At 41.6% G+C, this 13,285-nt stretch overlaps 1 protein-coding gene across 2 annotated transcripts; it reads left to right on the forward strand.

Annotated features, from left to right (window-relative positions):
* The first annotated feature begins 616 nt into the window (after positions 1-616).
* On the forward strand, positions 617-13,026 carry LOC131683015 (neutral and basic amino acid transport protein rBAT). Of its 2 annotated transcripts, XM_058964853.1 has the most exons (7): positions 617-783; positions 926-1,167; positions 10,204-10,385; positions 10,530-10,882; positions 11,343-12,293; positions 12,522-12,671; positions 12,736-13,026. In XM_058964853.1, the coding sequence occupies exons 2-7, from the start codon at positions 996-998 to the stop codon at positions 12,812-12,814; spliced, it is 1,887 nt and encodes a 628-aa protein (XP_058820836.1). In that variant the 5' UTR covers positions 617-783; positions 926-995; the 3' UTR covers positions 12,815-13,026. The 2 variants fall into 2 exon arrangements, with proteins under 2 accessions (XP_058820836.1, XP_058820830.1); XM_058964847.1 differs by having other exon boundaries at positions 617-1,167.
* The last annotated feature ends 259 nt before the right edge of the window (positions 13,027-13,285 follow it).

Genomic DNA, 13,285 nt, shown 5'->3' on the forward strand with positions numbered 1-13,285 from the left:
AGATTAGCGCCAGCTTCACGCTAAATCCCTAAAACGAAAACACTCTTTGTGTTTCAATCGAGTGTTTTCGTTTTAAGAATTTAGCGTTAAGCCAGCGCTAATCTATTCCGACAATAAGTTAGTGTCGGTTTCTGATGAGACGAAGTCGAAACGCACCCACGACTTTATTAAGCTAGAATTTGTGCCCTTCACGTACAAAAACTGGTTCACCAAAAATTTTCGCCCTAATGAGAAATTTTGGTGTTCACCTAATTTTTCTCCTTAGAGGAAAATAACAATGTTAATTTGGAAATGCGGAAGATTTTTCCATTTCCTGTTTGGACGCGAGCCATTCAACTAATGATGATCGTTGTTCTTTACATGCTGTCTATTGAACGTACGAAATTCCAAAGAAAAAAAAATACAGTTATTGAACGAAAAAAAACTTAGCGTTCGATCCAAATCCGTTACTCAGCACAATCAAAAATGAGGAATGGATTCCGCTGAGTCTGACGATCTTTCTTCTCTGACGTTTCCAAATCAGAGCAAAGAAAAGAGTTCATTTTGTGGTTCATCCTACCCGAAAAACGTCATCTGCGCAACCCCGCCCTTATCAACTTCACATTGCGAAAGCGCCAACATTCGTCCTTTAGCCCTTGGTCAGTCTACTGTGTGCTGTGCGACGACGACTAAAGAGTGAAGCTTTGATAAAATCGATCCACCCGCATCCACCTTGATTGCTGAAGTGCACGCCGACTACTAGTCGGGCTAGTGGTTGATTTGTTTCATCGAACCGAACCGAAGGCAAGCTGCCACGACTACTAACACGAGCGAGCGAGCGAGCAACCCCATCACGGCCACTGCTAGGTTCCCGAGCTACAAGCAAACCCAATACGCACCGTTCTAATAATAACGAGAAAAAAACAACTTACATATCGATACACAGGTATAGGAGATTAAATCCCTTGTGGTAGGTGTTGTACGAACGAACCAAAACCAACCAACCAACGAACACTATGGATGAAGCGAATAGGAATAGTACGAAGCTAGATATCGAAGCAGCCAGACTTCAGTCAGTCGCCACCGAGAAAACAAAGCAGGAGCTAGAACCGAAGGAATCGTACAAAAAACTATCGGAATCGGAGCTCGATCAGGCCAACGCAGTTATTCCCGAACCGGACGCAAGTGGTAAGTAATTTGCGTGTTGTTATTTTACTATTTGACAATACTGATGCCGAATCCAAGTAGGCAACATTTATCAGTAGAAAAGTGATCGAATTCCATCAGCGCCGCGTGACTATGCAAGAAAAAAAAATCAAAATGGATGACGAAATCAAGTTCAAGTTGGACATCATGTTCGAACGCACTATATGAATGTGGTGTAGTTTTTGTGGGAAAGTTCAAAAGGGAATGCGATAACAATGAAGTGAATGCAAAATTTCGAGATGCCCGGAATAATGTTTGTTCGTGTGGCTCTTACTATCAATGGAAGTTGCTGGTCTCAATCGCACATCCGTCCCAGCATGCGTGGAGTTATTCGTCGCTTTGAAGCGAAGGAACGCAAACATTGAATTTGAGAAGGCGAAAAAGCAGAGGAAAAGTGGGTAGATACAGGATTAATCAGAAGTATAGTTAGATGTGATTGAGAAAACGATCAAAATGACTACAGTGCTTTTAAATTCATAAGGTAAACCGATCCAATCGTTCATATTGCAATTAAATTCAGCCAGATAATTCAGCTCTCAGATATTGGTTCGGGCAGCAAATGAGAATGAGCAGAATTTACCAAATCATGGTTGGGAGGAAAAAATAAAAATGCGATTCAATCAATCTCATTCTACACATGAACTCTGGGTGAACCTGTTTTTTTTGTTTATGACAAATACGAAATTCGTTCGAAAGCGGACGGAACCAAATGAGTTTTTTTCATTTTTGAACTAATCTCGTGTTCGTAGTTATCATGAGTAGTGGTGATTAAAAGGAGGAAATTACAGTATATTTTGTCTGAATTCGACCCTAACCCTAAAATAAGGGTAATTAGAAATATCAACAAGACTAGTCAAAACTGGATGTGATTTTGGAGAAATGGAATACACATGAAAGCTCCCTGGTATAGTTAATGTTATCTTAATTCAGTATTATGAATATTACAGACTGACAGAATTATTATAAAATCAAGAGTAGACGAAACGGAACATTTTAATACTGCGTTGAATTTGAACAAATTCTTTTTTATCAAAGTTAAGAGACATTTTCTTCTTTTGACGAACGTTTTTACTTGTGGCTGCCAATGATGCAAGTCCAAATCAGACTGCTGTGAAATCATATTTTGATTTCATCTGTTTTATCATCATCCTTATCTCGTACATCTACCGTAACCGCCAAAGATGGTTTACTCTGTGAATATCAGTGTCTTGAATTATACTACAGAACAGCCAAAATTGAGTTCAGTAAACTTAGGCGAAAAAAGAAGACGAAAAAATAAACGGACCATGACGCAAATGATTTTCAAGGACGTTCTTTTTGGTTGTGCGTTTTTACTTGTTTGAACGACTAAATTGGCAATAATCTTAACTTGCGTAATAGACATTATATACGTATAATGTTGATAAACATTATTTCAAATATGTAAAATTATTGAATCGAACAAGTATCGATTAACATGCTGGCATTTATATTTGCTGCCAACAATACACAGAAAATAATGTTTTCCCGATAACGTACCCCTATATTCGCATTCACAAATTTATCTAAAAACAGTAAATGACCAAACCACAGAGAACAGAGGGTCCAACTTGACCAAAAATATTTTGCTTCCTTATCTTATTCAACACAAGTATGATAAGGATGATTTATGCTTCTTCAGCTTGCTCGTTCGTTTCCAGTTCGACCAACAACTGAGATAAGGTTGTGATCTAACGTTAAGATTACGAGTAGATAAAGAACACTAGATTAGAATTATCGCTGGTGGAACACACTCCAATTTTTTGTATTTTGTTTCAGCAAAAAATTTTACTAAAATTTTCCAGCAAAACAAGATTTGATAAGAGTTTAGCTTTGCAATTTTTGATTAGCTGATTTTCAGTAAAGTCCATTATTTTGCCAAAATTAGCAAATCTATAGAATTTTAACCAATTTCGCCTCAAGCATAAACGACATTAGCCAGCTGAAAAATATTCGATTTTCGTTTATTTGTTAATAGCCCTGATTATTTACCACATCTAAATTCACTTAGCATCTGGGATATAAAACAAACCCAACTAATGTGTGCTAATAATTTTAGTCATTTGACTAGAAATGCTAATATTATTCGAATACTCAGGTATGAATTAGGAATTAGAATATATTGGCTTGATTGGCACGTTCCCCATACTATTCAGAGATTTGTCATGCCATCTCGTCATTTTCCTGATTGGAAAGGAAAGGGAGGTGATAGAAAAGGGTAGGAAAATGGAAACACAATACAATCACAACACAAAACCGTAGACAACCTTGATTCTGCACTCTCGATGGACCAATGAACCCTACTGATAAAACTTATAACCTCACTAGGTTAAGGGCAAAAACATATCCTTGTTCCCTGTATTAAGTTTAGTCTATATATGGAGAACCAAAAATACGGATACGCAATCACATTACTGCAGGGTAGTGACATATCAAATCAGATGAACTTCCGTAATCGGATACACAAAGATCACCCGAATAATATTCAGCACGCTGAATAGCGGCCATGTGATGTGAATAGTTTGCAATTTCCATTCAGTACCTTGTCTAGGATACTCCAATTGGGCTTGGGAAATGGCAACGAATTCTTTGACCAATTCGGACTCACATTGGGCAGAAGCTTTTGCTTGAACGCAAGTTTGCAAACTATATCAAACTATATGCGAATCTTGTGCTTTATCCAGCTAATCGGCAGTGGTAAAACTGGTTCTGGATCAATCGAAGTCAGTCACAGTGCCCGCTCTAGCCAATTCGTCCGCCAATTTATTTCCAGTAATACCGGAATGAAAGGTAGATAGCATTTGAAATGCTTAGCTCTTCGACTTGAGTTCGACATGCAATTACTAATTACGAAGCTGCCGAACTAAGTGCTGTTGGGGCAGCCTAACTGTCAGAGCAAAAATAAATTCTTTTACCAGATGGGATTGGTTCAATCTTATTTCACGACAATGGCCACTTGTATCGGCTCATCCCTCCAAAAAAGCACCGACGGTATAAAAAACTACGCATTCTTCAAGTTGTCGCTCCACACACAGCCTGTTACAGAGCCCAGCAATATTAAGACGGTATTCACGAGAAAGTTTGGGAGTTTTTATTGACATTGCTTTTAAAAACGTGTTTTTCGAATTGATTTTAAGACATTTAAGCATAGGCTTTTCCAACCACTTCACGCACAGGATCGCAGGGCATTTCAGTAAGCTGTGCGAGATGACCTGCCTCCAGCCCGTTTCAGCGTCTGTGATTCCCAGCTCTTCTACATAACTTTTTGAGCCTAGCAAGATCGGCATTGTACCAAAGAAACTCAAAGTGGATATACTTCTTGGTATACTGCTACTATGAGCGAATTTGTATTGTCCACGACCTCACCCAAGTCACTTGGAGATACAATCGTTGGAAAATACCCAGAACACCTATTCTCTAAGCCTTCTTCGCAAAGGTCTCGAGGTTGCTGAGTACGAGTCACTTTGCTAACTCATGCGTAATTCTGTCGGAGCAGAGAGTTATATCTGGCATCTCTTCCCAGCCATATCGTGCAAATATTGGATGATTTTCAATGTGGAGCTTTTCTTTATGGAAACAGGGTTCTTGAACTAAAGCTTTGGAAGCGTTTCCTTCCTGTATAAGATGGGATATATTCATAGTTGCTGCACGTTGATGCTTGTTTGATTTTTTAGTGTTTCGGGTTTTCCTCGTCACCAACTCAATGTTAGCTAGATAAGTGTAAACCGGCGCCACATTGACGCAATTAATTCATTAATTTGTGAAATTCCAACCATTGTCAATCAGAGCGCTACACATTTAATGGCCAGCACTTATTGTACAGCAACTAGAGAATACCTTGCACGTTGGCTTATTATCGCCTATAACGAAATGGGTATTAGAGACATGACCATCATTTTAATCCCACGATTTGCGAAGCTACAAACTCCCACTATGTCAGAGATTTGCTGGACGCTGCAAGAATAAGACCAATGTCACTTTGTGCGCGACTAGCTTATTTTAAACCCCGCATGCCATTCAGGTATCGGTGCCCCTTGACTTGGGAACTCCTGTTTACAGTTGCTTCTTACAACATGGAAGCAGAATCCTAGAAAATCGATTCTTTTTCATTATTTTAATTGGCACGACGCGGCTCAATGCGTTAATTTTACTGAGCCGTGGGTGTTTCATATATTCACAAAATGTATGTAAGATATAGAATATTTTTGTTAGTTGTTCGAATCTTGTGCGCGCTACTTACTATGGCGCGTGAAAATCCTTTATGCCGCGGGAAAGATTAGCTGCTGCTGGGTGGTTTGCCTTTTCTGTCGTCGTTTGCATGTAGATGATCACGTAGAAAGGAATAGGTTTTATCAGCTTCAGTCTCACCACACGTACCCCGTTGAAAATACTGGAGAAGGAGTTTCTCCGACTATCTTACATAACTTACTCTCCGTATTTTGGTGCCAGGTAGTGGTACCACACTTCGACTTAGTCGTCGTCCATATTTACGGGGATCTTGATTCTAACGCTGTTATGTTCGACGAAATGTTGCACATTGTTCTGCCTCGCTCATCGAACTTATTGAGATTTTATCGGAATTGTACTGCACATGTGGTGTAATTGTACTTGTGGGACTTCCGGTAATTTAAGCATCATGTTCATTTTCAGTAACTGTTCTACCTCGCGAATCGTAGGTAGAACAGTTTGTTCAAAGTCAATCACAATGGCCTGTTTGAGAGGCCAGTACTACCAACTTTTAATGCGTCGTATTGAAAATCCATACATAATTTGAGTCTTAGGAGTTTCAAAGTAGAATCGAAGACTTTTTTTTATTAGGTCCAATGTGCAAATGAGAGCCCTCTTTTTTCGCTTTCTCTTTTGATTATAACCGTGAAACCATAAAACTTTTTAAACATTTATCAGTATGTTTCGAAAACCCAAGGTTTTTACTAGCTTATTATGCATACAGTTGACGGGAAATCAGGAAGGTGACAGAGTAATTCGCGGAAGAGAAAGTAAACAAAGAGAGGCTCTCTTTTGCAGATTGGACCTATTGAAAAAACAGTCTTCAATTGGCACTGAAACATTCACAACCCCAGCAGAGTGTTTTGTGTGGGATAAACCGGCGGACACCCAACAGGTAGCGAAGTGGACAGGCCAGCACCGATCGTAGACGGAATCAACTCGGGGAACTCACGGTATCTGTGAAAGAAGATACAACTCGTACCGACTGTTAGCAAACGTGTTTTATTATTCGGACTGTTTTACACGGAATGGATTTTGCTTTGTTTTGTTTGCACTCACTGCTGAACTGGTTGCAGCGTAGTGGCGCCGGGTAAATATATTGCCCCCACTTGTAGACTGTCAACTCTCCTCCTCAATATTTTTTTCTACCTCTGGTCCAGCTCGGTATTTCCATCAGCCCCATGGCTTCCGCAAACCTTTTCTGTTTCGCTGGACCCAATGGCTTTGTGAGGATGTCAGCCGTCATGTTCTCCGAAGGACAGAATTGTAGTTTCACTAATCCTTTCTCGCACATATCCTTCGTGTAGAACATACGGGCTTCGACCTACGCGAAACACGCTCCACCTCGACAATATCGATACAGCTTCTGTTGTCCTCAAAAACGACGGACGGACCGGACTGTTTTATTCCCATCTCACTCAAAAGCCGCCGTAACCAAATGAGTTCTTTGCACGCTTCAGACACTGCGACATATTCCGCTTCCATGCTGGAAAGCGAAACGCTGGACTGTTTTCGACTGGCCCAACTAACTGATGCCCTACCAAGATAGAACAGATATCCTGTATTGGACTTGCGATCGGTCATGTCACCGCTCCAATCAGCATCACAGTATCCGGTCAAGCATAATTGTTTAGCACGGTCTGCATACAGCCGCAGCTTACTGCTACTTATCTTCATTAGGTACTTACCAGCTTCAGTTCACCCCAGTCTACTTCTGTCGGCTGACTGATCTTCCTGCACAATAGCACCACACTCGCTGCTACGTCGAGACGGGTATTGACTGCGACGTAGAGAAGTGCTCCCGCAAGACTTCGGTAACGGACATTGTCTGGAAGCTCTTTACTTCCTTCCCGGCTCCTGTAGTAGCCAACGTCGATCGGCACGCAGGAACCTTTGGCTTGATCGAAACCGAATCGCAATGCAACTCTTTTGATACAGGTTTCTTGATCGAGACAATAAAAACCGTTCTTGTCCTTCGTAACACGGATACCGAGAAAGTGACCAATCTTTCCCAACGACGACAGGGTTAGCTTTTTCTGCAGCGCACTTTTAACAGCAGTAACTTCCTTTTCGGTCATACCGGCAACGATCATGTCATCGACATACAACATTAGGTAGACAAGACCTCCTCCTGACGACTGTTTGACGTATAAGCAGGGATCCGTTCTTGACTTATTGAAACCCAATTCCTTCAGCAACTCACTGATAGTGTTACAAATCCTCGCAGCCTGTTTTAGGCCATACAGACTACGTTTCAGCTGGCAAACAAGTTTCTCTTGCCCTTCAATGATGAATCCCTTGGGCTGCTGCATATAGATTTCGTCCTGTAGTTGCCCGTGGAGATACGCTCACTTCACGTCTAGATGACGTACAACCATCTTCTTGTATCCAGCTACCGTCAACAGAATCCCCAACGTTGTCTGACTAGCAACAGGAGCGAATACAGCGTCGTAATCAACGCCGAAGCGCTGCGAAAAGCCCTGGGCTACAAGACGTGCTTTGAACCGTGAAACGTTTCCGGAACTGTCCTCTTTTTTCTTAATGATCCATTTGCAGCCGATAGGAATGCGACCGGCCGGTAGCTGAACCAAAGACCACGTCTCATTCCGCATCAATGAATCAAATTCTTCAGTCATAGCGGCTTTCCACAGATCTTGCTCGGAACTATTCACTGCCTCTTCATAAGTTTCGGGTTCACCTTCAACTGCTATAGCTACATTCACCTCATAATCGTCAAACCGCTTCGGAAGAGCTCCACGCGTGCTTCGCTTCGGAGTATGCTGCTGTCCACCGACTGCCCCTTCTTCTTCTTCCGGATCGTAAAACTCCGGATCAAACTCCTCCTGAAGTTCAGATTCCTGTCCTTCACGTTGCTCTAGTTTGTGTGGACTTTCCACCTCCGTAGGATCTTCTCTACTTCAGACATCAAGCTCTACTAAACTATCCCAGTGCAACAAAGGGACTATGCTACCGCGGGTCTTCACTCCTCGAACCAAACTTTTTTAACTGATCTCGTTTTCGACGCGGGAAGCCCTTTTTATTCCCCCGTGCCCCCGGAAACCATCTCCACTCTCGATCGATGACCTCTTCTTGTATATAGCGCAGCAGGGAAAAAACATTGTTTACAAACATGTATGGGTTGGTGCCCCGATTAAAAGTTTATTTGAATTTTTAGATCATAGTGGTTGCATGCATAACCTTTACATTGTATAATTTTACTTTTGACCAAATAAACAAATGAACAAAAAAATGTAAATAAACTATTTGACACATAATATAAACAATGGAGTAAATAAATAGTGTAAATAAATCAATATGGAATAAATAAATAAATAACACGTAAATAAATAAAGAAATAACAGGGAAATAAATAAATAACAAGCAAATAAATAAATAAATAAATGAATGAATATATACTGCCGGGCACCAACCGAACATGTAAACACGGAGGCTATGATATTTATTTCACTTTTTAGACATTTACTGACAATATTTACAAACATAACAAAATTTCTAGGGGTCTATATTAAGCTGACCCAGTGACCACGGATTTATTGTGACCAACGAAACACCGGTCACAAGTGTTTCGGATTCTCCTTGTCAGTAACTCACATCAACTTAATACTAGTTAGATAACGCCAAACCAGCACCAAGTATGCGCTAGTTAGACACTAAAATCCAACAAGTCACACGTCTTGTACAATATACGTGAAAGCAGTGTGAAAATACTTAGATAAAACGTTTCAACCCTTGGAGACTGGGTGGTTACAAACCATTTGGTCAAGATACGAGTCACGAGGAGCACCACGCTCTCGAAGAGTACGAAAGCTAGTCGAATCAGTTAAAAGAGAATTGGCGTTCAAGTAAAAATTTGAATGAATGCGAGAATTACAGCAGTCAGCACAATATGATCGGTTAGCAACCGAGTTACAGGCCGTGCGTGAAATGTTGTCAAGCTACTTGAACTGAATGGTGATTTGTTTGAATATTTCTAGAGAAAATTTTCAATAGGACGTAAGTAACAATGAGAGATTCTCTTTGGGGTCTTTCTCTTCTGTTCATTACTCGGCCATTTCAACATTTACTACTCTACTCTTTGCATAATATTCCAGTAAAAACCGTCGGCTTTCGATATGTACTGGAAAATTAGTGCAAAGTGTTGTAATGACGTCGTAATAAACGAAAGAGAAAGTAAACAAAGAGAGGCTCTCAATGTTACTTACGTCCTATTGAAAATTTTCTCTAGATTTATATTACTTTTTGGAAAACAACGTTCTAACTTAATTTATCTTCTCTGCTTCCACCATTCTTAAATTGAAAATGAACATAAGAACATTTTGAACGATAATTAGTCTCGGAACTTTTTCAGTCTGAACAAGACACACATTTAAGGAATACAGAACACACAAAAGATGTGTTTGTGTTCAGTATCTACTGTCTGCAATGCGATGATAATACAGTAAACTCCGAACCTACACACTCCATTATCAATAATCAGTAAATAGATACATTGGTGATAACCGAAACATAAATCACTTGTTTCCAAAACCAACACCAACAAACATAGCCCAATTCCCTCTGAAACCCAAACACAAATCACAAACACTATAAAACGAGAGTCAGAATTGAGTTCGGTCATTTTGCACACAGCGCACGCACCTCGCCACATTTAATATTAGCTCCTTGTCGAGAAACGACCGACCAAACTCGGGGGTCCGCTTCCAACCAAATATTACCCTCATCTAACAAGCAGGTCTTCTATTCACTCAACAGGTGCCACCATGGTACGCGAAAACGGCAACTACAAGGATGGTGAGGATGAACGGATGCTCAACGGTAACGGAGCCGGTGATGCGGCCACGGATAAAGACAAACTTGCCCAGAAGGAGGTCGAAGTGAAATTTATCTCCGAGCAGAATGGCGACGCTCGGATCGATTTGGAAGTGGAACGTCAGGTAAGTGTCAGCAATTAGCATGTTTGTACTAATTGAATGTGCCAACCCGCGATGGCAGTTGTCTATAAAAATGGTTGACCATGGGTTGACTGCCGGGTAATCGATGTTTAACGGTTGAATTATCTGTTCGCGCCCCGCTCGCAGCAAACCTTCTCCGGCATGACCAAGGAAGAGCTAATGAAGTTCGCTAATGATCCGTTCTGGATCCGTTTGCGCTGGTTTCTATTCGTTCTGTTCTGGGGTCTTTGGATCGCCATGTTGGCCGGAGCCATCTACATTATTATGGATGCGCCCAAGTGTGCCGCCCCAGTTGCGCTGAAATGGTGGCAGGAAGGACCGCTTGTGCAAATCGACGAGCGTGACTACAAGAACCAAGCGGAGACGGTGAAACGGTACGGTGCGAAGGGGGTCATCTACGAGCTGTCAGCGGATGAGACTTATTTGGTTAATACGGCTTCGGTGGAGAACAAAATTAAGGAACTGGTTGGAACGTTCAAGTGAGTACTATCCTACATAGTATAAGTTTCTTCACGAACGACTTTTTCTCGTTTCTCTTTTGTGTTGAGAGTTTGATCGTGCGGTCAATAGGAGGTATGGGGAATGATATTTCGCTGTGACTATAGAAAGCGTTTAATTGAATAAATTCCACTCAATTGAGTAAGATGTCTGTGCTTTGCAGTGGGGGATTTTAGTAATGTCTTCGTGTAGACTAGCCATATGACGGCGCACATTATTTCAAACTGGTTTCTTGATCTTTTTTCAGTCGAGAACAGGTTCTGTTTCATCGGTATTATTTACCATCAAATTGGCATGGTAATTGTTTGTTTAACTCTAGAAAATCGCCAGTCTCACTACCTCCTTTTGAAAGCCATTTATCGGCTCCCACTTTCTGATATTCGGACAGATTAGCAATTAAACAACTCCCCTAATCGTTTCGTTTCCTTTTCCTTTTTACAGCGTAAACGACATCAAGGTAATCCTGGATCTCACCCCCAACTTTGTCACCAAGGACGATCAGCTGTTCAAGGACGCCCTAGCCAGTCCTGGCTCTCCCTCGCGCTCAGCTTTCGTTTGGAAGGAATCCGGATCAACACCGACGAACTGGCTAGCCGTTACCGGTGGTGGTTCCGCCTGGAAGGAAGTCGCTTCGCAACAATTTGTCCTCGCCCAGTTCGGAGCCGATCGGATTGATTTGCAGCTGAACGATCCCATCGCAAAGGATAAGCTCAAAACGACGCTGAGACATTTGGTCCAACTGGGCGTCCGAGGATTCCGACTGGCTAACGCGAAGCACTTTATCGTTGACCGCGATGGTAAAAACGACGTGAACGCCGAGGTTGAAGATAAGACTCTTTCACACACAGACTATGGATTCTGGACGCACGCACATACGACCTACCAGGACGGATTGGGAGCTCTGCTGCACGAATTGACAATGGATGTCAAGAATGCCACCAGCGGAGAAGGCTTTTTGTCAGTTAGCGAGGACATCACTCGTCCGGAAGTATTCTCGGTCGGCGGTAAACTAGGAGTAGATCTGCCTGAGTTTGGAAATGTTGAAAGTGTTCTGCGCCAACCGTTGGGATCCGAGTCTGCGAAGTTGATTCGTGATGATATCCGCAAAACTTTCGGCGAGATCAACAAGTACGCATCCGCGGAAAGTGGCAAGCCGTGGATACAGTGGCCTTACGATAAGAGCTCAATGTCCCAGATTGCCGCCTCTGAGTACAATGTATTTATGTTCCTACTTCCGGGAGTTCCGGTAGTCCCACTGGATGTTCTTACCGCTGGTAATGGAAGTCTTGTGTTGATGGAACATCTTGAAAAGTATCGGGCTTCGCCGTCCTATCAGCACGGAACTTTTGCCATTTACAATGATGCCAACGCAACTTCCGTTGGTTATACCCGGTAAGTTCTGTTTGCTCCAGTTTGAGCGAAACCTGCTAATAAAAATAATCATTTTCATTTTGTCTATTGCTAACAAATTTATCATGCACTCACTGTAAACGTCTTCACTTGAATACTAACCCAAACAGAGAATGGTAAGCATTATTTACACCTACTAATCCTCATTGTTGACGAAACATTGCTTAGAGAAACACGATCTCATGGATTTATTTTCGTTTTCATAAACAGGCAAAAATCCGGTAATCCAGGCTATTTCGTCGCACTGAATTTAGCTGAACAGCAGGTCGAGGCAGACTTTAGTCAGGTGGTGGGTATTGCGGATGAGTTAACCGTCGTTCTCAGCAGTGAGAATTACCGCGTACCGGACATTGCCGTCAAGTAAGTGTTGCGCAACAAGAGTCAATTCCGTTGATTGTATGTTTGTTTCTTTTTTTACCATTAGGAGCAAAGTTCCTTCCAATGCGGTTCCACTTTCGGGTCGATCAGCCCTCATCACTACCTATGTTCCCAAGCAAGGGTAAGTTACGTAGATGTTTCGAGGAATGGCCAATCACCATAATGTCCTACATGTTAAGAATTATTGTGGTTCTTGATTTGTGGATTAAGCAACGATGACCTTCTGCAGAAAACTAAAATATCTACTCATAAATATATTATTACTTGCATTTTGCTGAAAACTAAGCAGAACAAATAGATTGAATGTAGAATTCAATAAAATATTAGCATCCATGAACTGGTGTTGTTTGAATATTATTTGTGGAAAATATTAGAAAAGTTCCAAAGAATATTGCACGGGTGACTCAATTCGGATTCCTTTAATAAACTGTTCATAGTCGTGAGGGTTTGGCGAACGTTGTTCCGCGACCATTGAAGCACTTGCCAACAGGTCGATGCTGCTGGTACACTGAACCACAGATAACAGACGTTTAGGCTCGATTTGAATCGTGTGTAAATACCCGCTACTGAAATTCCGAATAAATTAGACGTCTGAA

Source organism: Topomyia yanbarensis, chromosome 1 (genome assembly GCF_030247195.1).
Source record: "Topomyia yanbarensis strain Yona2022 chromosome 1, ASM3024719v1, whole genome shotgun sequence".
NCBI lineage: Eukaryota > Metazoa > Arthropoda > Insecta > Diptera > Culicidae > Topomyia > Topomyia yanbarensis.